General features: G+C 42.0%; 4 protein-coding genes across 7 annotated transcripts in view; 1 reads left to right on the top strand and 3 right to left on the bottom strand.

Annotated features, from left to right (window-relative positions):
- Positions 1-7: 7 nt before the first annotated feature.
- On the bottom strand, positions 8-9,613 carry mapk15 (mitogen-activated protein kinase 15). The gene is made up of 14 exons (XM_056582212.1): positions 8,994-9,613; positions 7,710-7,808; positions 6,995-7,024; positions 6,322-6,412; positions 5,700-5,830; positions 4,217-4,380; positions 3,691-3,830; positions 3,529-3,586; positions 3,087-3,224; positions 2,204-2,309; positions 1,652-2,048; positions 1,366-1,493; positions 1,021-1,176; positions 8-812 (listed from the first exon to the last, which is right to left on the bottom strand). Exons 1-14 carry the CDS (start codon positions 9,081-9,083, stop codon positions 633-635), a joined length of 1,908 nt encoding a protein of 635 aa, XP_056438187.1. The 5' UTR covers positions 9,084-9,613; the 3' UTR covers positions 8-632.
- A 2,400-nt stretch (positions 9,614-12,013) lies between these two features.
- Positions 12,014-16,688, bottom strand: vps28 (VPS28 subunit of ESCRT-I). 2 transcript variants are annotated; one of them, XM_056582467.1, is made up of 10 exons: positions 16,599-16,688; positions 15,988-16,056; positions 15,861-15,889; positions 15,708-15,745; positions 15,528-15,617; positions 15,333-15,438; positions 15,029-15,130; positions 14,701-14,754; positions 14,519-14,610; positions 12,014-12,191 (listed from the first exon to the last, which is right to left on the bottom strand). In XM_056582467.1, exons 1-10 carry the CDS (start codon positions 16,654-16,656, stop codon positions 12,071-12,073), a joined length of 759 nt encoding a protein of 252 aa, XP_056438442.1. In that variant the 5' UTR covers positions 16,657-16,688; the 3' UTR covers positions 12,014-12,070. The 2 variants fall into 2 exon arrangements, with proteins under 2 accessions (XP_056438442.1, XP_056438444.1); XM_056582469.1 differs by lacking the exon at positions 16,599-16,688 and adding an exon at positions 16,472-16,591.
- Positions 16,686-19,829, top strand: LOC130375505 (uncharacterized). Of its 2 annotated transcripts, none has more exons than XM_056582464.1 (4): positions 16,686-16,910; positions 17,397-17,494; positions 17,600-17,756; positions 17,968-19,829. In XM_056582464.1, the coding sequence occupies exons 2-4, from the start codon at positions 17,414-17,416 to the stop codon at positions 19,104-19,106; spliced, it is 1,377 nt and encodes a 458-aa protein (XP_056438439.1). In that variant the 5' UTR covers positions 16,686-16,910; positions 17,397-17,413; the 3' UTR covers positions 19,107-19,829. The 2 variants fall into 2 exon arrangements, with proteins under 2 accessions (XP_056438439.1, XP_056438438.1); XM_056582463.1 differs by lacking the exon at positions 16,686-16,910 and adding an exon at positions 16,926-17,198.
- cap2 (cyclase associated actin cytoskeleton regulatory protein 2) overlaps positions 19,653-21,629 on the bottom strand; it is a 17,699-nt gene continuing 15,722 nt past the window's right edge. For both annotated transcript variants that reach the window (XM_056582465.1, XM_056582466.1), the window contains exons 12-13: positions 21,239-21,382; positions 19,653-20,838 (exon numbers count right to left, since the gene is read on the bottom strand). In XM_056582465.1, coding sequence (XP_056438440.1) covers positions 20,755-20,838; positions 21,239-21,382 — 228 coding nt within the window. In that variant the 3' untranslated portion in view covers positions 19,653-20,754. The remainder of the gene's footprint in view (positions 20,839-21,238; positions 21,383-21,629) is intronic.

A 21,629-nucleotide genomic window follows, 5' to 3' on the forward strand; every position in this document is an offset into this window, starting at 1 on the left:
TAGAGCGGCAGACTAACTCTTAAAGAGCTCATTTATTTAAAGAAAATCAAATTTATAATATCAATATGAATAAAAAGGCACAATACTCTTATATATGCAATCATTTATAAAATGTTGAAATGGAATAAGTTTGATTGGTTTATTAAAATAAAGTGTGCGTGTGCACCTTACATTGTGCACGGTATATGTAACATCTGCATGAACTACCAAAATATAATTTTCATTAAAACGTTATTTTAATTCCAAATAATATAAATTAAACTAGAAAATGTGCATAATGATATTTTTGGAGAACATAGACACTCGGGTTTAGATATATTTTTTTAAACAAAATATTTTCAAAGTCTTACAAAATGACACTGATTTCACGAATACGCCAGTACAAGGCCACAAAACGAGGAAACGCGTTGCATTCTACGTAAACTACAGCTCGCCAGGCTTTTGCACAGAAATATGTCCAGGGATCTAGCATTAAAATATAACATTCTCTCTCTTTAATTTACTTATTACAGAGTTAGATCGGGTCACTTGTGTGAATGATGAAACGTTGCATAAGTGCCCGCCCCCCCCATGGTAAATGGGTTCTGGGTACTTCCGGCAGCAATGTGCTTTGGGTGTGGTGGACGTGTTCCTTAAGGACGGCTCTGTAGCAGGTTGTCCAGCTGGGTCTTGTTGATGGTGCCGTACGCCTGGGAGTAGCTGCCCAGCTTGGCCCGGGGGTCTCCGGCGCCCGACACGTTGGAGGTGGTCTGGAAGACCTTCTTGCTGAACCGATGGGCTGGCCGGGCCTCCCGCGCCTGGGAACGCTGGTTCTGGAGGAAACACGGGGAAACAAATATATAATTTGAAGAAGGGCTAGCCCTTTGAAGAAGGACAATAAGCGAAGAACTAAAGAAAATTGTTTTTCTGGTATACATTGAAGACGATAAACAGCACGCAAAAAAAACCTGTTTTCTGTATGTTTTATAGAGGACTGCAGTTACTGAATATTAAGAACACCCAGTCCAGAGGTTAACGGACCAGTCGCGCCGTGGTGACACATAACCCCGAGTGGGCGGTGGGGGGCTCCTCCCGGCGGACCAGAGGGTTGTTCTGCGCCTGGGTCAGGGCCAGGGAGAAGGAGCGAGTGTGGGCCGCCGCCGCGGGCCCACCCTGCTGGAGGTTCAGCTCGCTCATCTGGGGCGAGAGAGAGGCGATGGAACAGACACAGGGAAACCACTTGATTTAAAAGGGGACAATTATGTATAGAGGAGCGTTTGGGCTTCTGAATTACGGTTATCAAAAGGTGATTAGAAAGGCCCGGGGATTCAAATTGAAGGAAAGATATATAACATAAATGAAGACCCAAAGGATGCCGCTCCTTACTGTGATGGCGTTGGGGCTCTCTGATGAGGCGGCGTTGTCAGTGCCGGGCTGGTGTGAAGGGGTCCTGCTGGTGGTCCCTGGGGAGCGGTAGAAGTGGGGAGGGCCTCCTGGACTCTTTACAAAACCATCTGAGCCAGGAACAACCAATCAGGGGCTCAGAAGGGGTCACTATGTTCTATGCATTAAAGCTATCAATTATATGTTTTTACTGGTACAAAGTACTCAAAAAATACAGGCTGGCATGCATCATAAATGCACATGCATGCCTATTTGGATTGATACGTACTAGGCGCATGCGTGATGGGGTTGTATGTGAGCTGCCTCGTCTCCTGGGCAGATGTTGGACTCGCCTGCGGGGCCGTCTGCTGGAGAGCCACGTGTGGCGCTCTGGGTTTGGGGACTTCGGATCCCGCCGGCACATCGCTCGCACCGTCCCCGTTTCCGTCTAGACTCTTCTCCTCCGGGTCGCTGTGTCCCTCTCCATCGATGGCGACCGGCTCCTTTTCTCCCTTCTCCTCGGCCGCTGGGTTTGTTTCAGTGGGGTTGGCTTTGACCCCGGCGCCGACGGTGGCGCCCAGGGCTGAGCCGGCCCCCGCTTCTGCTGTGCCCGAGCTGGTGGTCTCTATCTGCTTGGGCTGGGTCGGTTTGGGAAGCCAGCGAGTGGTCCTTCTCTCCAAAATCATCTTTTATTGCAAAGCAAAAGAGTGACATTTCAAAAGAGGGTTGCCAAGGGTTGTGACATTCGCAAAAAAAGGAACATGGCAACGATGTCAAACACAACAAATAAGTGGGTGTAACACCATCAATGTCTGATGAGCTTCTGCAGTGTGGTCCATACCTCGTACAGCTTGTTGCGATATTGGACCACAGACAGTTGCGTGTCGTCCCCCACCGACAGCACCACACTGTAGCCCAGCGCCGGCTCCTTGAGCGGGTTATGGAACCTTCCAGAAAGAGAAAACAACTTTTAAGAAAACAACGTTTCAGGAACTCGGGAGAATAATAACTTCATCACAAAAAACCTTGAATGACATTTATAGTGTGAGGAGAAGAGAGAAGAGAAAGTAAGGGTATTATATTGTGTAAACCTTGACCTAGAGATAACTCACTTCCTCTCTCCAACTGGGAGATGTTAAGATAGATGACATTTGCATTGCCATTGTAGCCATTGTTAAGGCCATGCAAATCGACTGACTTCTATGTTATGTTGATTCCTTTAACTGTCTTGCAGCCTTGCTTGCAAGGCTGCAAGACATATTTTCTTCTCTTTCTTTCTTATTCTCTATACATTTGGTAATACTTCTTAAAATGTTCACATATAGACTCTATTCCGCTCTTTAAATGTTCATATTAGCTTTTTCTCTCTCTCTCTATACATTTTTTTTTTTCCTATTTTTTTGCCGTTTATATGGCTAGAGGCTAGCTGCTTCTTACATATCTGGTTTACTTCTGGTAGAAGCTAAGCGATATGTCATAGCAAAGACTCCAACGGTCCAAGCCTTATCATTTTGCTGCTAGTGCATTACTGTAATATTACAGCGGCATGCAGTATGTTGAGATACAGCAATACTACTGTTAATAAACAGTATCTTACCGGCAAAAGTACAATCTTTAATTTTATAATACTGAGGTATTATATAGCTATAAAGCTACTTGGAAGCAACTGTCTGCACACACAGAAAGCTAGGCTGGGTACCAACCCTTCCCTCCAGCTCTGTTACCTGGCCACGTAGGGGTGTTGGAGGGCCTGCCCAGCGGTGAGCCTCTTGTCTGGGTTGAACACCAGCAGGCGCTGGACCAGATCCAGGGCGTCGGGGGGCACGGCGGGCTGGAGGATCTCTTCCAAAGGCACCTGGGGTCTGGAGGAGCACATGAGGATGCCAGGGAAGGGACACATTTTAGGATTCAGAAGGCGTTAATTACTGGACAAAATAAGGGAAAACGCACTATAATACAATGTGGATATGGTAAAATAAATTACAATATGTATGTTAACAATTATCCATCAGTGAACAGGAATTCATGCAGATATAAGCATTAACAAACTATGCTTAGATAATAATGCTTATTATATAACATTAACTAATGCATTTACTAATGTTCATTAACAGTGCTACACACACACATATAAATATATATCCATAATATAATTAAACTGCTCACTTTAGCAGCATTCTCTGGATGACACTGGCACCATACTCAGACTTAATGGATTGAATGTCTGGAAGGGAAATATCATAGTAACAGTCAACTGAGGAACCGAATCAACTACTCAAAATCAGATCAATGTTTGGATTATTCACAGACGCAAAGCAGATTGTGTACCCTCTGGGCTAGGATGAGCAATGGCACTGAGGATCTTCTCTATCTGGTTGATGGAAGACGTGCCGGGGAACAGAGCCTTCCCCAGCAGCATCTCCCCCAGGATGCAGCCTATGCTCCACATGTCGATCCCTTTGGTGTACCTAAGACAGGAACACAGCGATTAACACTTGGAACAGTTTCTATCCATCTACCACACCGTGCTCAAGTCTGCATCAAAAAGGACCGATCAACTGTCATAGGACTTTGGGTCAGGATAGCGTAGTTGTCTTGTGTGTTTTGCCCCAAGAACAAAAGGGGCTGGGTTCGATCCCCAATCATTGTACCAATAGGCACAATGTTTAATGCCTGCTCCTAAATGACATTACCAAAACTACAATTTCAGTTTAAGTTGCCTTCGAGAAAAAGCAAAATTAGGATCATTATGTATTATTGTTGGATGTATACAATATGTTCTTGAATCTCCAACAGTAGGTGTGCATAAGCAGGGAGGATTCCTCAAAAAGGATATCAGAGAGGTTCTCAGCACCTCGAGGAGCCCAGCAGGATCTCAGGGGCCCGGTACCAGCGTGTCGCCACGTATTCAGTCAGGGTCGGGTTCCCAGCATCCTCCTGGATCTGGCACAGCGACCTGGCCAGTCCAAAGTCACACAGCTTCACCGAACAGTCGGTGTCCAGCAAAATGTTGGAGGGCTGTGGGACAGAGACACAGGGGACAATACTTTAACTGATTTGACCATCCAAAAGTGAAGCCGCGGGATATGAACTGGTATAGGTCTTGTTGTTCAAATAAGATACAAACTAATTCAAAGGTCTCCAGGTAAGAAAGAGTAATGGCAACAGAATAAACACACTGAATGCACTGAAAGAATGAATGCAAGGTTCTCGAGCCAACTTGCGAAGCCAAGTCAGCAGCGCTTCCACCGATTGGCTGAACTCCAGGACTGCAGAGTTTTAATGTCACTGAAACTGTAGAGCTCTTAGAGGCTCCATCTGCTGATCCAAATGGTTGCAATTTACTCCAGCTGAGCTGGATAATATGAACTACATGATTTTCTTACCTATAACGCAAAGTAGGAGTTAATGTATAAATTAGTGCTGTCAAGCGATTAAAATATTTAATCGCAATTATCGCATTAATGTCAGTTAACTCATGATTAATCGCGAGTAATGGCGATTAATCGCTTTTTTTTTTCTATGCTAAATATCCTTTGATTTCTTTGTCCCATAAATTTTCACATTTTAATGCTCTTATCAGCATGGAGAAGTGCATCGGCTTGCCTTGTGCAAATGTTTTCTTATTGATAACAACATTGCCATATACTGATCAAAACAGGACGATGCAAAAAAAAGCCTATAGTGCAATTCAACGATGAACATACAAACATACTGCCTTGAACATAGCAGTCAGGCTACTGCTTCTTTATTTTGAGCCAAAGAAAAAATTAATAATAATAATATATATATTTTTTTTACAAAATAAAAAAATGCGTTAATCGCGGGTACAAGCGGCCGAGATGAGTTTTCTCAGAAGGGTGGCTGGCGTCTCCCTTAGGGATAGGGTGAGAAGCTCAGCCATCCGTGAGGAACTCGGATTAGAGCCGCTGCTCCTTTACTTAGAAAGGAGTCAGCTGAGGTGGTTCGGGCATCTGGTAAGGATGCCCACTGGGCGCCTTCCTTGGGAGGTGTTTCAGGCACGTCCAGTGGGGAGGAGACCTCGGGGAAGACCCAGGACTAGGTGGAGAGATTATATCTCAACACTGGCCTGGGAACGCCTCGGGATCCCCCCGTCAGAGCTGGTCAATGTGGCCCGGGAAAGGGAAGTCTGGGGCCCCCTGCTTGAGCTGCTCCCCCCGCGACCCGACCCCGGATAAGCGGATGACGATGAGGATGAGGAATCGCACGATTAAAAAATGAACGCTGTTAAAATTGTTTTGCGTTAACGCCGTTAATAACGCGTTTAACTGACAGCAATAGTATAAATATAACTCTATTTAATTTGAGCAGCGTACCTTCTGGTCCCTGTGGATGACGTTTCCTGAGTGGAGGTACTTGGTGGCTTTGAGGAGCTGATACATGACGTAGCGCTTATGGACATCCTTCAATAGGCTTCCTTTCTTTATCACTGCATGTAGATCAGTGTCTAGTTGAAAACAAAAACAGTCATGTAAATGTTTCATAGTCAGTATAGCAGCGTGAGAAGCAACCTAGTTGTTTCCTTTTTCTGGAACCATAACAAAAAACATACTTTGACTATGAATGTACTGACTGACTGGAGTTTGGTTTGAGGCCTTTTGATAACCAAAGGTGATCCATGGCCATTAATTGGCCAAAAGTATGCTAAAGCCTGAATACCCGAGAAGAGCAGAGAAAGAGCTGGAATCCAACCTGGTGGTTGTTGCGCCACAACGAGGTAAATTGCATTGCAGGGCGAAAGTTTAAAATGCTGCGAGTCAGCATTTGGCACCATAGACTGTCAGATAGTTTGTGTAACGAATAAGCCGACTCAAATATAAAACAAGTTTTCACAAAAAGGCACTGACTCATTCATTCGTGCAAAAACTCTTCTGGCTGTCATTCATAATAGTAAAACAAAATACAGATATTTCCTGACTTTGAGGGAAATGAACCCACCCATGTGCTCGAAGATTAGGTAGATGTCCTTGTCGTTCTGTGCTCGGATGACATTGATGAGCTTTATGATGTTTGCGTGGTCTCCAAACTCCTGCAAACCAGAAATATTGTGGCTTAGTGCTTGAACACACACACACACACACACACACACACACACACACACACACACACACACACACACACACACACACACACACACACACACACACACACACACACACACACACAGTTAATTTGACCCTTTTGAGGGTACAAAGGTTTAGTAGGCAAAAGGGAATGTTTTAGGATTAGTTGCATAATGCTTATATGTTGTTGGGTTATAAAATAAATCTTGCTGACATAGATGTTGGATACTGAAAAGGCGGAGGGCAAAGTAGTGTGTGTTTGTGTGCATGTTTATGTGTATGTGTGTGCGTGTGTGTGTGTGTGTGTGTGTGTGTGTGTGTGTGTGTGTGTGTGTGTGTGTGTGTGTGTGTGTGTGTGTGTGTGTGTGTGTGTGTGTGTGTTGTGTGTGTGTGTAATAGAGTTACAATGAGAGAGAGAGAGAGACAGAGATGACAGTTACCAAATTGTACATACTAAACGATGTTGGACTTTTGATACGATTGAGTTCATGCAAGTCTTTTTATAAATATTTCATCCATCATTCAAGATTCTCTTCTATTTTTCTTACCTGGAGGAACATGATTTCTCTGAATGTACGCTACAAAAAAAGCATAATAAACATTGTTGAATATCATCAAAAACATAAAAGTAATCTGTCTGCTATAACATATTTACACACTATTAAACATTATTGTAAGCCTAGCATATTTATCTTAATAGGGTTATGGTTATATTACTTAATACAAAAGTCGTGCATAGTAATTGTGTGAAGAGACTGTTAAAAAGACTACAATTCACAGGCATGTCTACTTCATTCGGTTAGTTCATGTTTGACCACACTAGGGTTAAGACAGTACACAACGGTAAACACAGAAGCCAGGCTTTATCAGCTCAGAAATAGAACCAGCCAACTCTCTGCTCTGGCCAACGTAGAGCTAGGAAAACAAGCCCCATCTCCCCAGTTCACTCCTGTATATTCAATGAGGAATGGAGGCAGACAGGTTTGGCACAGCTGGCCACTTGCACACAGTCCCAACAAAGAACCGCCCAGCTATAGAAGGTTGGCCGTGTTGGTTGGGGGGGGGGTGCAAGCACCTTTAGAGATAGAGACAAGATGACGTAAGAGGGTGCTACGTAGGTTAGGGAGATGCCATATCTAAAAAATCTGTATGTACACATGCATGCACGCACGCAAAAACGCATGCACACACACAAACAACAACAATATGGGAATATTCCAATATTAGTCTAACTGTATCACAAAGATTAACAGGTAAGAACACCTGGGCGTCCGTTCTGTTTCTGAAGGCGTCAAATATCTTCTTCACAGCAACAACCTCCCCAGTCTGTCTGTCTACAGCCTTCCACACGATGCCGTAGGCCTGTGTGAGAGAGGTTGAATAGGTGTTTTCATTGAGTTTGAAATCCACCCGGGAACAACACATGTTAATAACATAAGCCTATGTGCCCACAGGATTGTAAGCATGTTATGATGAATGCATCTTTCAAATAGAATACACTGTTATTAATAAGCAATGTCCTATGTCAGCATGAATTATAGGGAACAGTTAGGAAACCTTGCTTCCAATATTTGCGTGGGATTTCCCATAAGGATGCCACACGTCACTCTGCTTGTTTGAATGGTGAGTGTTTGGTAATTCTTTAAATGTGTTGTTTTACAGCTTACTGTATATATGTACTGTATGGGCTGCATATCTAACAGGCTTTTGGTGTGTTAATTGGGAAGTATTTATGTTCACAAAAAAAACTTTGATTGTTTATCATTACCACGGCAACAAGTTATGCATAGTTGGAATACAAATCCCATTCATTCAGTCATGGCTGTTACTATGCTCGTCTCAACCCATGCTACCTTTCGAGAAATAGAAACCTATTCCTGCCTTACATGCTGGGGCAGACTCCAGCACCAATTAGAGAGTAGTCTTTTTTTTACAAATTCAAACAATGAATCCTTCTTAATCGGTTCATGTTAAGCCTGTGTAGAACACACACTAGTAAGACCAGTTACATTGCCTCCAGCAGCAAACAGGTCTGATTATGTTCTTGCATGACCTAAGAGTGCTGCTTCAGGTGAGGCTTGTTAAGTCCACATGACGTGGCATATGCGGGCGAACACCTGATTATTAGCCCAACAATTGTTGACACAAAGCCAGCGGGTGACTTCTGTGTCTCTGTGGACTGCTCACGGAAAACATGTATAGGTTTATCGCATGCTTATCGTGAGACACAACAAGTGAGAGTGAGAAACATACTTCGTAAACATAACACTGGGCTTGAGACTGCGATCACAGTGCAACACAAATCTATAGTAAGGAATTTGACATAAGATTGATAGTGTACGTGTGCATTATAATGACAAATAATCATGGTTCATATATTATGGAGTATATTATGACTGACTCAATGTAACTTAAGCCGATTCTGTTCATTTAATCATCCGACTGTTAAGGGCAGTTTGTTTTACTATTGGGCTTTTTAAAGTAAAATGTATCAGTCGCAAAATTATTATTAATTGTAATGCTAAGTAAAAGTTATATTTCACTTACCCCTTTTCCAAGCCTCCTTTTGATTTCATATTTCAGGGAAATATGTTCCTCCACCTCCGATATGGTAATTCCTGCCCCTTTATTGCTCATTTTGAGGTGTTTGTGGATGCGTTTAGTTTAAAAAAGAAAATGCTAATGCTTAACTTCTCGCATTATCCCCTAAAAAAATATATCAAAAGCGTTGGTTTTTCCTTAGAGCAGATGACAAGTGGTCGCAACTTGGACTGTAGGTTGTTGATGCAGCATTAGCTTGCTGTCAGAAGTGAATTCCCATGTTTGTCAAGTTACCACACTGAATAACAGAGTGGTGTCCCGTCATTGATTCCAGATGGGTTTGAATTGGCCACCGTGCACCGACATCAGGTCCACTGTTGACCCCAGAGTAGCTGCTGTCGCGTCAGGTCCCGAATCACCAGCCAGTATCGAGCGATCGAAGCCAAGTTACATTGCACTTAGATGACCAGAATTAACCCCAATATTGCATCTGAAAATGAGCAATACATTAGAGTTGCGGTGGTCAGTGTAAGCCTCACTGAGAGTTTGGATATTCTGCTCCTGTTAACCGCTGGATACTGAAAGTCGAATTAACGGAGCGTTTTGTGATTCTTTGTCGTCCTGGCGACAACTATGCAGCTGACTGTCACGCCCCTTCTTAAAGGAAGAGTCAAGTCCAACGAGCCATCACTCATTACTCACACTCACATTACTCATATTTGCATTCAATTACCCAAATGATATATGCATGCATAGATACAGAATATACAATATAAATATAACCTATCTAGACATATCTAGACATATCTATATATATATATATATATGTATATAAAGAAAAAAGAAAAGATAAAGATAGACTTTATTGTCATTGTACAGTCACCTCACCTATACAACGAAATTGGGAGTGCCAACTGAAGGTGCATTACACATACAAAATAAATAAACACATAAATAAATAAACAAGCAATTTAAGTTAAAAATTAAAAAAACAAAAAAAACAAGACAGAAATAAGAAAAACATTTGGAACAAGACAAGGACAGGTGATGTCAGAATAAATATAAAGGCCGTAAGCATATTGGAGTATATAGAAAGTGAGGAATCTGTGTTTCAAGTTTTATTAGTGTTAAGTGTCCTGATTGCCCAAGGAAAGAAGCTTTTGTTCAGTCTGTTGGTTCTGCACTTCAGGCTCCTGTACCTCCTACCAGAGGGCAGTAGGCTGAGCAGGTGGTGGCCGGGATGGAGGTGGTCACAGATGATCTTTCTTGATCTTGAGATGCATCGTGAGCTGGCAATGTCATCCAAGGAGGGCAAAGGAGAGCCAATAGTTTTTTCAGCTGACCTTATCACCCTCTGCAGCCTTTTCCTGTCAGCCACTGTACAGCCAGCATACCACACAGTGATGGAGAAGGCCAGCACACTCTCGATGGTGGAGCGGTAAAAGGTCACCAGCAGCTTCTCCTCCAGTTTGTTTCTCTTGAGTACCCTCAGGAAGTGGAGTCGTTGTTGGGCCTTCCTCACCACCGCTGATGTGTTAGCTGACCAGGATATGTCCTCAGAGATGTGAGTTCCCAGGAACTTGAAGGTGGAGACTCTCTCCACACAGTCACCATGTATGTGGAGAGGGGCGGGGTCAGCTCTGTGACGCCTGAAATCCATTATAACCTCCTTTGTTTTTATTGTGTTAAGGGTCAGGTTGTTTGCAGCACACCACTCCACCAGCCGCTGCACCTCATCCCTATAGGCCGACTCGTCTCCTCCAGTTATGAGCCCCACCACAGTCGTATCATCCGCGAATTTGACTATTGTGTTGGTGGGGTGGGTGGGAGTACAGTCATATATATATATATATATACATACATGCATACATTGAGATATATATGTTCTTGTTGTAAGTCACTTTAGATAAAAGTGTCTGCTAAGTGCCCTAAATGTAAAATCTGTATATATACATAGATATAAATATATAGAGGGTTATAAGATGTTACAATACAATCTCAAATGACAAGAGACCCCTCACAGACCACCTCATAAAGAACAATAACAAGTCCAATTTTATTGATTGTTTTATTTCTAAAAAAGTGTTACATGCTTTCAATTAAATTCAAAATTATTATTTACAATTAAAGCCTCAATAAATATGCTCTCCCTAAATGTTGCAGAGGACTTGGATAGCAAAATGATAGGATAGTTCCCTCTCTGCAGTCTTGTGTTGCTAAATCCTAACTAAATAAGCTGGTTAGGATACATAAGATAAAAGGGTACTATATAGTTTTATCTCTACAGAAAGAGTGAGGAGGAAAACATTGTTCATGTTTTCAAATAAGGGTAATATGATTATCTGTGGATTAACATAAACTCTGAAGATCTTCGATCTATTACCAATATCTATATCCAAGTGATAAATTATATAAAACCTTTTTCAGACCCTGACACGTAATAATATAATGCATTGCAAAGCGATTTAGAACCAACCTTGTTGTATCATTTGTTAACTCCGGTGTTTGTAACTTATGATGCAAACCTGGTTTGTTTTGCAATGCATTATATTATATTCTTCTTTTGGAATCAGATTAATCTTTTGGTTTACACTTAGTCCCACCTAGCACAGTTTATATCCACTATACCGTAGGTTTGTATTCCACTACAAATTGTATAAAATAAACCCCATATCACGATATAAAGACAAGACATAACCGTTGTATCAAAGACGGGGTAGAAAGCCATACAGATGGCGTCATCATCACTAATATCCAGGGACAAGGGCTAGCTCTGCAATATCGCTCTAATCACTAGCCAAAAGGTCAGAGGTCGGACCAAGTAGGCAAGGCATAGAGGCTGTGTTTGAATAGATTCTGACCAAATCCCTTGACCTTGAAAGGTTAGTTGCATTTCCACGCTACATAGGGCAGACGAGAGGCAAAGTAACAGATTAGGTTGCAATTTCACCAAATCAAGCCCCTTTACGGACATGGATGACACATCCCCTTCAACAACTGGGTTGGGGGGGGGGGGGGGGGGGGGGGGGGGGGAGGTTGGGAGTCAGGAGGGAGTCGGTGAGACGCGTGGGCCGCCGACGGCTCTAGGAGGAGTGGAGGAAGCGGTTGAAGGCGTTGTAGGCCGACTCCAGGTCGAAGAGCATCTGGCGGACCTGGGAGTCATCAAGCTCGTCGGACGCAGACATACTGCTCAGGGTGGTCAGCCTAGAGCGGAGGAGGAGAGAGAGTGAGGGGGTGAGAGAGAGGTCAGAAAGAACAATCGGCTCCAGTAGCCAGGAAAGCAAATTTGCAAGCATGTTATTAGCATAGACCTCTTGGGAGATAAAACTATGAATGGTTAACCTATGATAGTTTATCAAGGTTGTGGCTTAGCCAGTAAACCTGACCAATGAGGTTACTACAATTATGTTAAGGATTATGGTTAGTTGCTTGTCAGACACATGTTTTTAATTAAAATATAGTTAAAGCATAGAATCTGCATTTTAATTGTGAACTGTTTCAAGCTCTCTCAAAAAAAAGCAATGCATCGTATATTATGTGCCAAATTTAAATCATGTGATGTCACCTTGGACTTGTGTCCAGCGGTTGATAGGGGATCATTGAAAACCCTGTGGTCCAAGGTTCATAATTAGAGTGGCAAAAAGCGCAGGCCCACTGGGCATTTTTAGATCCTCAGTATCGTTGGAAACCTGCACTCAGGCAAAACTTGAACTCAGACACATCTGCAGCCTGGTCAGTGTGGCTGCGGTGGAACAATGTTACTTCTGTCCCCTGGGCAGCCACCCTCCAATATAGAGACTTTATACAGGCACAGGTCAGAGGCGGGTGCGCTGGAACAGTGGGAAACGTGCCAATTCTGCTCACAGTCACAGAGGTCACAGATACTTAAATGCCTAGCTTTCAAAGCTCTATACATATAATTGGCCATGTGGGAGTGTGTGTTGAGGACGGCTGGTTGAAGCGGCCTCACCTGGCCCAGTCTGATTGGACTCTGGGGCTGGGTGAGGCTGCACACCTGTTGGAGTGTAACAAGGTCCATGCTACACAGCACCTAGGTGGCAGCCACACACCACCTAGGGGACTTGTCTGGGCTCCTTAAGACACAGGGTGGTGATGTTGAATCTGGTTTATTGTAAAAGTCAAAGTAAGTCTTTTACAGTGCGTACGGAGATGGCTGGTTTAACCTGTGGACACGGATTACCCAACGTCCAAAGCCCTAGAGTCCAGTCCGACGTGGCCGGTTTAGGCTGCTTAGACCAGCCATCATCCACACACACTCCCACAGCCCGCTATTAAGGTCCTTTTACATCAGGCAGGAGATGCATAAACGCATATTAATAAATTGCATCACCTATTTACAACAGTTACGACGTGAATATGCTGCATTTTCCAATTTGAATCGCACCAGGTAGAAGACGTATGGATTCAAGCCTAAACCTCATATTCCCTAGACTCAGAGAAAACAAGGTGCGCGTGAGTGTGCGTGTGTGTGTGTATAGTGTGCTGTCTATGTGGACCTTCCTGTGTCTTGAATAAAGTTAGAATAATAATAATAATATGGCAGTGAATGGATGATTAATTGATCTCTATGTGTATTTTGACCGTTCTTTAATACATCCATGTTTTGGAGACGTTTTTTTTGTAATCATTTCCCTGTTCGATAGCCGGCTACCACTCTTGCTGAGAAAGATGGTAATGAAAATGAAAAGGTTGAAATAAAACTGCACACCTTTAAATTATCAAAAGCAAGCTAAATCCATGTACCGCAGTGCAAGTAAGCATTGGCTGCTAGTCTCGCCTGCTATCGAGATGACTGCTAAAAACATGATTATAGGTCTATGAAATTAGTGGTTTACTATGCATTAAGAAGGTGGCTATGATAGAAACTTTTAAATAGGCCATATCTCCGCGATAACCTATGACCTTGTACAGTGACCATGGGGACTATGACTATGACTATGACAAACATACCAGATGGGGTTTGGTTCACCAGAATTTTTCCTTGATTTAGTCTTAAGCCGTTAAAAATCTAAAATTCCCCAAATAAATCTCAAATAAAAAGGGATCACTGAGTCATCACCAGGGAAGGCTAAGTGCAATATCTGCGGGGCTTAAGTTCAGCAAAAAACACAATGATATCATTATTATATATCGGCCATAGGTCGCCTGCTCGCTAATTATTATCTTTGGCATCGGTGATTGAAAACCGATGGAAATCATGGATAGCCAGTTTCAGTGTCCATGTAGGGCTAAAGAACATTTAGCTTGCTTTCCAATTACAACCATTCGGTTCAAATGATTACCCCCCATAGCAGCAGATATGTGCAAATTCAGTAGGCATTATATTTTGTAACTCCTATATAAATATAGATACAAACTACGGTATGGATGCTGATCACATTGGGAATCGACCCGAGTACCTTTGACCTGGGAGTCAAACACCCTAGACACTACGTTACCATGCCCTACTGAAATAAAACAAGCTTAATCTCAGATTAAATGGGGCCCAAACAGGGCACATTGTGACTTACCAAAGGCTGACTTTCTCCTTTGCCTCAGATTCTGGAGGCATGTTACTCATTCTGTTCATAGTTTCCATGAGCTCTCTCAGGTCAGGTTGGATCTGGAAAGGGAACATTAACTCATCAAGAAACCAATTAAAGAAACAAAGTGAAGATCTTGCCACTCATTTACAAACATTTGAGGATCCTACCTCGTCCATCGCTCTGATCTCCAGTCTCAGCTTGTCCATCACAGTGATGAAGAGCTTGAGGATGAAATTAATGAAAACAAGACCATTATAAGACAGAGGGTAAATATGCCTTTATGAAAAGCTCTGTTTACCATGAGTAGATTGACAGGACCTGGTGCTAAACCTCAAGGTTTGGGTCATGCACCACAAATTCCTTCCCATTTATAAGAGTGTACTACTGCCATTCGCAGGCATTACCTTGGCGAAGGGCATGGGATTTAATATCATAGAGGTTGTGTGTGTGTGTGTGTGCGTGTACGTGTGCGTGTGTGTGTGTGTCGAGACGTACAGAAACAATATCTGCAATGCAACGGTTCAGGTTGCCCATGTCGTCCTTGATGGTGATTGGTCGGTCCTCCTTTATTCTCTCCATGGCTAGAGGGCAGTCAAGCTGGTGGACCATAATAAAAAGAAGAGTAAGCATAGCCATTTAACACAGAGACATTGATTATACATGAGTTAGATATTTATTTTAGAAAGAATAAGAATTTGGAAATACACCCCGATCACATAGTTCAACACATAGCCTGTTGAGGTTAAATTAACGATAGGATGTGAAATGGAGCATTTGCACATCTAAATTATACACCTACTCTGTACTTTCTGCAGAAGTCATCGATGGAGCCTACGTCAGAGCCCTGGACCTGTTTGAAGGCAGCCTTATACTGAACCAGAAGTCTGGAGCAGAAAGCAGTGTACCTGAAAACCATTGATGATGGATATCAGGGACAACCCACTCACTTTTCTCTATTTGCTATTATCACTCACACAGAGAAATGTTAACTCACTCATTCGGTGTGACACAGTCCTGGATATAGGCTTTTTCTAGTGCCTGAAGGGTCTTGACCACAGCAAACAGCTCGGCCATGTTGTCATACCTGTAAACAAAGAAATGGTTTAACTTAATTTTCATTTAACAAAACAAGGATAATTACATGATTGGCACTAGGCATGTGTAATGGACTTACTTTTCACGTTCTCTCGCATTTTTGTACAACTTTACTTCCTAAAAAAAGACATGGAAATATCTTAATGGATATCTTGAAGGGGCTGATTATATAAAATTAGTTTGAAAAGAAAAATTACGGTTAAAATCATGTCTGTATACTAATTCAATTTACCTCATACAATTCCGGTTTGTTTGCTTGGCCTGTAAAAAAAAAACATGAATGTACATATTAATAATGAATTGATTGAAAGTCATTTTTTTGTCTGAAACATTTGTTTACCATCGGTTTGTTTGCTTACCTCCTCCGATCCCTCCCGTAACTGGAATGCCATGAAACATGATAGCAACCCTTATATAACCAAAAGGATCTGAGAAAAATAAATACAAATGAAAAAATAGATTCGAGAAATGTCAGCATTGATAAATAGTATTTGACGTTTATAGTATATCAAATAATAACCAAAATATATCGTTTGTTATGATGAAATAAGCACTGATCGCTAACGTATTGAAGTTAGCCGTCTACATGAAGTGAATTGAATTCCTTAGCATAGGCTAGCTGTAACACAATAATAAGGTTCTTGTCAAATCTAATTCCGTCGTTTGTATTGCTTTCCTAGCTATGCCATTAAATACCAATATCAAATGCATTAATTGACGACAAATGTTACAGACGTCATTTGAATAAATGTAATGAAAATCGTTGTTGCTTTCTTGTTGTAGCTTCTAGCACGTTAGCACTTCCTTGATCATTTATGATTCCTCGTCATTTGTTGTAAATACCCGTTGATATGAAACGTTGGAATCGTATAAGAGATCAGTGTTTGGGCAATTCCCGTGAGATGTTAAAATCGTTAATTTGATGTTGCATACAAATAAATATTAAAAGAAATCGAAGTATTTCACCAACCTTCCTTGGCAAATTGCTGTGACGTAAAGGTAAACACGCCTCCTTGTGAGGACCCCATCGGATAAACACATAGGTGTCCGTTCAGTCCCTCACTTAAAACAAAGCGATATTATATTTTTTTGTAAGTTGAAAAATGAAATTTCGAAGTCTTCAGAGATCGACACTGATTTGATATAATCAATAGAGATTTTATTTTGTGTTGTGCATGTTTGCTAGAGTTGGGCACATTTGTGTGCACTCTCCGTGTTGAAGGAAAGGTTGTGGCGCGAGACTCAAATGCCGTTCAGATGAAAACCCATTTTTGACAAAGAGGTAGGTTATAAATAAACTTATAATACATTCAGTGGCGTATCTAAAACATTATACTACATAAGGCTGGAGGTCACTGGGTTAGGCTTTATTAAACGACCATGCCGAAGCTATTTTTAGGGTTGTTCCTCACTGTCTAGTTGTATCAAATGCCTTGTTGCTTGGCTGTGTAGCAGATGAAGCCAACCTGTTATGCGGTGTGTCCGACACAAAGTCCTCAGCTTCAGATTATATATTCACTGAAATTTACTAATTCATATAGTCTATTTGAATCGGCCGTGGTATATACTGGTAAGCCCCTGTACTGAATAACATTTCAGTTCCTTTGAACTTGCGCTAAATCGGTATTTATGTCAGTTAAATTTCTTCTCGTATTGTGGCATAGAGCATGCTATCATCATAGTTTATTTCAAGAAATATGATATGTTCATTGAATGTGCTGTGTTGTGATCTCTGTATTAATAATAAGGCTTTTATTTTGTACGATAGTCTTTCCTGTCTCCACCATGAAGAGCTCCAGGCCCGCTCCCCAGGAGGAGTGTGGTGTTTGGTTGGACCCTGTGGAACTGAAATCAAAAGTGAAAAAAGTAAATCGAAATATTCCATCTAATCCATTCTATTCATCCCTTGTTTTGATCACTCATTCTGTCTTACCTGCTGTTTTTTGCTATCAAACTATCTTTGTATTTCAGAAGCAGCCATTCCGGCCCATTTCTAACCTGCTGAACCCATTGGCTGGAGGTGATAGATACAGTTTGGCCGTGGCGCTAAACTTCACTCAAACCAAAATCGAAATGCCAAATGTCAAACAGAGTTCTATATCATCCTTCTTTACTGCCCAACGCAGAGGTCAGTGGTCAATCTAATTGAGCATAAAAATACATCTTGCGTAGTTAGTATTAGTTGTGTTTTATTGTGAAAAACTACAGTAAGATAAGCATTGAATGAGTTGCATACATGAAATACTCACTGACTGTACTATTTTTATTGACACATCTCCTCTCTATCTACTGTGTGTGTGTGTGAGTATTTTTTAATATATATTTTTATATTTTTTCAGTTCTCAAGAAGATGTCTTCATCTGAAGATGCACACATTTTTCAAACTTCTACCTCTATACCCAATTGGGAATCAAGCATTTCCACCACGGGAGCTCCGGGGACGAAGAGAAAACATGAAGTGGTTGACCGGATACCCGACGTCAAGTCCCAGGCCAAGGCTGCCTGCTCTGATGTGGACAGGACAGGTCCTGGACACCAGTGGATGGGTCAAAGTGGTCAAAAGACTGATCCTAAAGACACGGCTCGGCATGAGTACAACAGCACCCTGCTGTGGGACAATCAGTGCCGAGAACAGGAAGCAGAAGAGCTGCTTAGCCAAACAAAAAGGATGAAGCTGCACCCTGAAACCTTTTCAGTCTACAAAGTTGGGGTTGAACCTCTCACAGCTGAACTTAGTCAGAAACCATTGAGTCAGTTCTGTAGTTCCCAAAACATCCAGAAACGAATTAACCGCATCGAAAACAAAATACCAGATTTCCTTCCTCCCGTTTCCCAGCGTGACTTTGCCTTGAGCAACGAGGAGCGGCCCACACCGGGGCGCTGCAGGGACACAGGGGCGGATATCCCTGAAAGCTTGACTCAAAGTGAAAGTGGCTTTGGGGATGTTCTGGGGTTAGCAGGTCGAACATCCACTCAAAAGCCTTTCGAGCACACAAACGCGTCTCAGATCAATGAGGAGAATGACCAATACCGTTTGACATGTTCACAAACTCAATACGAACACCAGGTCCCAGCAACACCTAAACCTCTTGATACATGTGCAGAGCCAAAATCAAACCCTTTGAAGCATCGTGAAACAGATCAGGTCCGGGCAACGGCGGAAGAACATGACATTTTTCCAGAGCGAGCTTCCATGAAACCAAAAGACTCTCTCGGTAACAACTACCGGGTCCCAGACCCCCTGCCCCATAACCTCCAGGGGAACGCTATAGATCTGCTGTTCACTCAGGACTCTGAAGGTCTCCGGGTCATAGCTCACCGTGGTCCAAGGGCCCCCAGGAACCCCCTTAAGGATCACACCAACCTGGGCCTCACATGGGAGCAGGGGACTGGAGCTCAGAAATATGAGGTGTATGAGGAGGAGGAAGAGATGCTCTTCACTCAAGATTCTCAGGGAAATATGGTCATCAAACATTAGGTGCTCAATATCAGATTTTCACTTACGACAAACGTCACTTTTTTATGGTATTCCATGGTCATAAAGAGTTTTGTGTATTTTCTCTGTTTAGTCTTCTTCGAGTCGTACTTGATACGATGATCATGAAAAGCTTATGTGTCAACATTTGCAAAGCTAACTGAATTTGTTTAGGCTCAGAGTGATTTATTGTTGTCAAATTAACCCCCTCTTGTTTGACTACTGATGTGTTTTATCTTGCTGAAGGAGCTTTTTGTCCAGTACCTGGGTGTGTTCTCATTCAACAATGGATCTGACAAAGGGTCAAAGTCGCTCTCATAGTGATATGTTGCTTAATTATCATCCCCTTATTTTGTATCCACATATATATGATTAAAAATCTGCCTGAATCATTGTGTGTTATTACAAGCACCAATGTATGAGATCATTCTTGTCTTGTCTGCATTCCTCTTCTCAGTAGATTTTTTTAATTCCTCTTTGTTCTGCCTCAACTCTTATAGTATGAAGTCTGTAGGGTAAGGTTACACTTATCTTACCCCATGTTGCAATTTTTTATCATAAAATATCAGGCTGTGACGAAGGTGAATTCAAATTTATTTGAAAAAAGATTACAATTACATGATTATTGATGCTTAATTAATAGTTGTATAAAGCACTGAATGGTTGCATGGCCCAAGTGCAACTGCACTGATTTTACCAGACAAACTTACATAAACCATCCAAACATTCATAGGTCGACATGTGAAGGCCATAGGCAGGCGGACTCGACTGCACTGATGTTACCAGACGAACCAACAGACCATCCCAACATTCATTGGTCAACATGTGAAGCTACAGACAGACCCACTGGTTACGTAGACTCATAATTCTCACAGAAATATGTGATACCGGTGTTGAGAAATATGACTTACGCTACTTCTGTACTGTTCTTTCTACATATTTTTCTCCTTCATTTGAGTCAAATCATTAGCATCCAATGATAATATAACGTTTCATCATATCTTTAAAAAATGGTGATAAAGATAATAAAAATGGTGCACAAATATTGGGATGATTAGTAATTTAACGAAATTTGTATGTGTTATACTCATACTTTAATACTGAATGTAGCTAGTGATACCATATATTGCTTTAATAGGCTACTTGGCTGTATTTAATTGGGCATTTTAAATGTTAAAGCGTAACGGTAATGTGCCAGAGCAGAGTTACTGAAAATAAATGACAGAACCATGTGACTAGAAGGTAGAGCAGTCTGCTTAGGTTATATATGTATATAAAAAAACATTTTGAGAAGACGTATATAAATGCCTTTGTGCTATGGCACACAAATGTCAAGAGTATAAATATACTAAACTAAAAAACGAATTGAAACGTTTAACTAGCAATCCCTTTTATTCCTGCTGAAAGAATGCCAAAAATAATAATGCGATATGCAATGCCATTGCTGTGTAGAAGTTATGCGGTTCAGGGTGAAAGGAAGAACCCACAAATAGAGTTGGACTACAAAAACATATTTAGAAATGGGTCTTTTGAGTGTATAACATTTACTTTGCCAGCTAAAAAAAGGGTAGGGTGTGAAAGAAGGGTGCGGGGGTGGAGGGGCATACATGGTTGTAATTAGTAATGGAAGATAAGGAAGCAGTCGATGCTATCAGCCAGCTATCTCGGTGGGCTCTGTCACCAGCCTGGAGCCGTCCCACACGGTCTTGAACTGCTCTGGGACGGGGAACTCTCTCTGAAGGATAACACACACATACACACACACACGGGTTAGCTATTGGAAACATTCAACAAGAAAGCTCACTTTTAAAAAGTATGTTTGAAAAAGCTCTACAATAAACAACATCCCCGGCCTGTGTCCTTGTTCTGAATGAGCCCAGTAAAGACACCAAGCTGGAGGGTGGCAGCTACATAGGCGCTGTGTAGCAACACACGTTGCTACACAGACATAACCAAAGGCACAATTGTGTCCCCTCATTTGTATATGCAACCTGCTTTCGTTTCGCCCACAGTTTAACGGATTCTTCACCCAACTGTACTGAATACGGGTATTAAATAATAATATTTTTTATCATTAGCAGTATTAGCAATAGTATTTGTATAACTGCATTTAATATATCATATATTATACTTACAAAGTCATCCTCTCCGACCGGTACTAGGATGTTCATTGCTGAGCTCTTGGCACTGACGATGTCACAGCTGATGGAGTCCTTGCTGAGGTACACCTGGCAGCCCTCCGTCTTGTTGATGGAGATGGTGGGCACGTTACCCAACACCTGAGGAATGAGGTTCGTATCACAGGTGACAAGCTGGTGAACCTCTGAGCCCTCAGCCCATATAACACATCTTCAGTTTAACAGACACCTGGGAATCCGAAGCCAAGCTTACCAAACAATAATTCTTTGTATAATCTTCAGGACAGCAGTTTTAATCAAAATGTTATTCTATTATGGATACCTTTCTTCTGGTGAAGCATTATGGTGGCCCGGGCTGAGGGTGGTGCAAATTAATAAAGTTTCTATG

The sequence above is a fragment of the Gadus chalcogrammus genome, chromosome 22, assembly GCF_026213295.1.
Source record: "Gadus chalcogrammus isolate NIFS_2021 chromosome 22, NIFS_Gcha_1.0, whole genome shotgun sequence".
NCBI lineage: Eukaryota > Metazoa > Chordata > Actinopteri > Gadiformes > Gadidae > Gadus > Gadus chalcogrammus.

What these genes read in the sequence shown, in the direction of transcription:
- vps28 (XM_056582467.1), bottom strand. Translation starts at nt 16,656, where the DNA reads ATGGGGTCCTCACAAGGAGGCGTGTTTACCTTTACGTCACAGCAATTT. An exon ending in ACAAACCGGAATTGTATGAG is followed by an intron (nt 15,746 to 15,860) that starts GTAAATTGAATT and finishes GTCTTTTTTTAG; the next exon opens with GAAGTAAAGTTGTACAAAAA. An exon ending in GCATTGCAGATATTGTTTCT is followed by an intron (nt 14,755 to 15,028) that starts GTACGTCTCGAC and finishes TTCATCCTCAAG; the next exon opens with CTCTTCATCACTGTGATGGA.
- LOC130375505 (XM_056582463.1), top strand. Translation starts at nt 17,084, where the DNA reads ATGAAGCCAACCTGTTATGCGGTGTGTCCGACACAAAGTCCTCAGCTT. An exon ending in ATCGGCCGTGGTATATACTG is followed by an intron (nt 17,199 to 17,396) that starts GTAAGCCCCTGT and finishes TTTGTACGATAG; the next exon opens with TCTTTCCTGTCTCCACCATG. An exon ending in TGAAATCAAAAGTGAAAAAA is followed by an intron (nt 17,495 to 17,599) that starts GTAAATCGAAAT and finishes TTTGTATTTCAG; the next exon opens with AAGCAGCCATTCCGGCCCAT.
- mapk15 (XM_056582212.1), bottom strand. Translation starts at nt 9,083, where the DNA reads ATGAGCAATAAAGGGGCAGGAATTACCATATCGGAGGTGGAGGAACAT. An exon ending in AAAGGAGGCTTGGAAAAGGG is followed by an intron (nt 7,809 to 8,993) that starts GTAAGTGAAATA and finishes TCTCTCACACAG; the next exon opens with GCCTACGGCATCGTGTGGAA. An exon ending in CCCCATCACGCATGCGCCTA is followed by an intron (nt 1,494 to 1,651) that starts GTACGTATCAAT and finishes TTCCTGGCTCAG; the next exon opens with ATGGTTTTGTAAAGAGTCCA.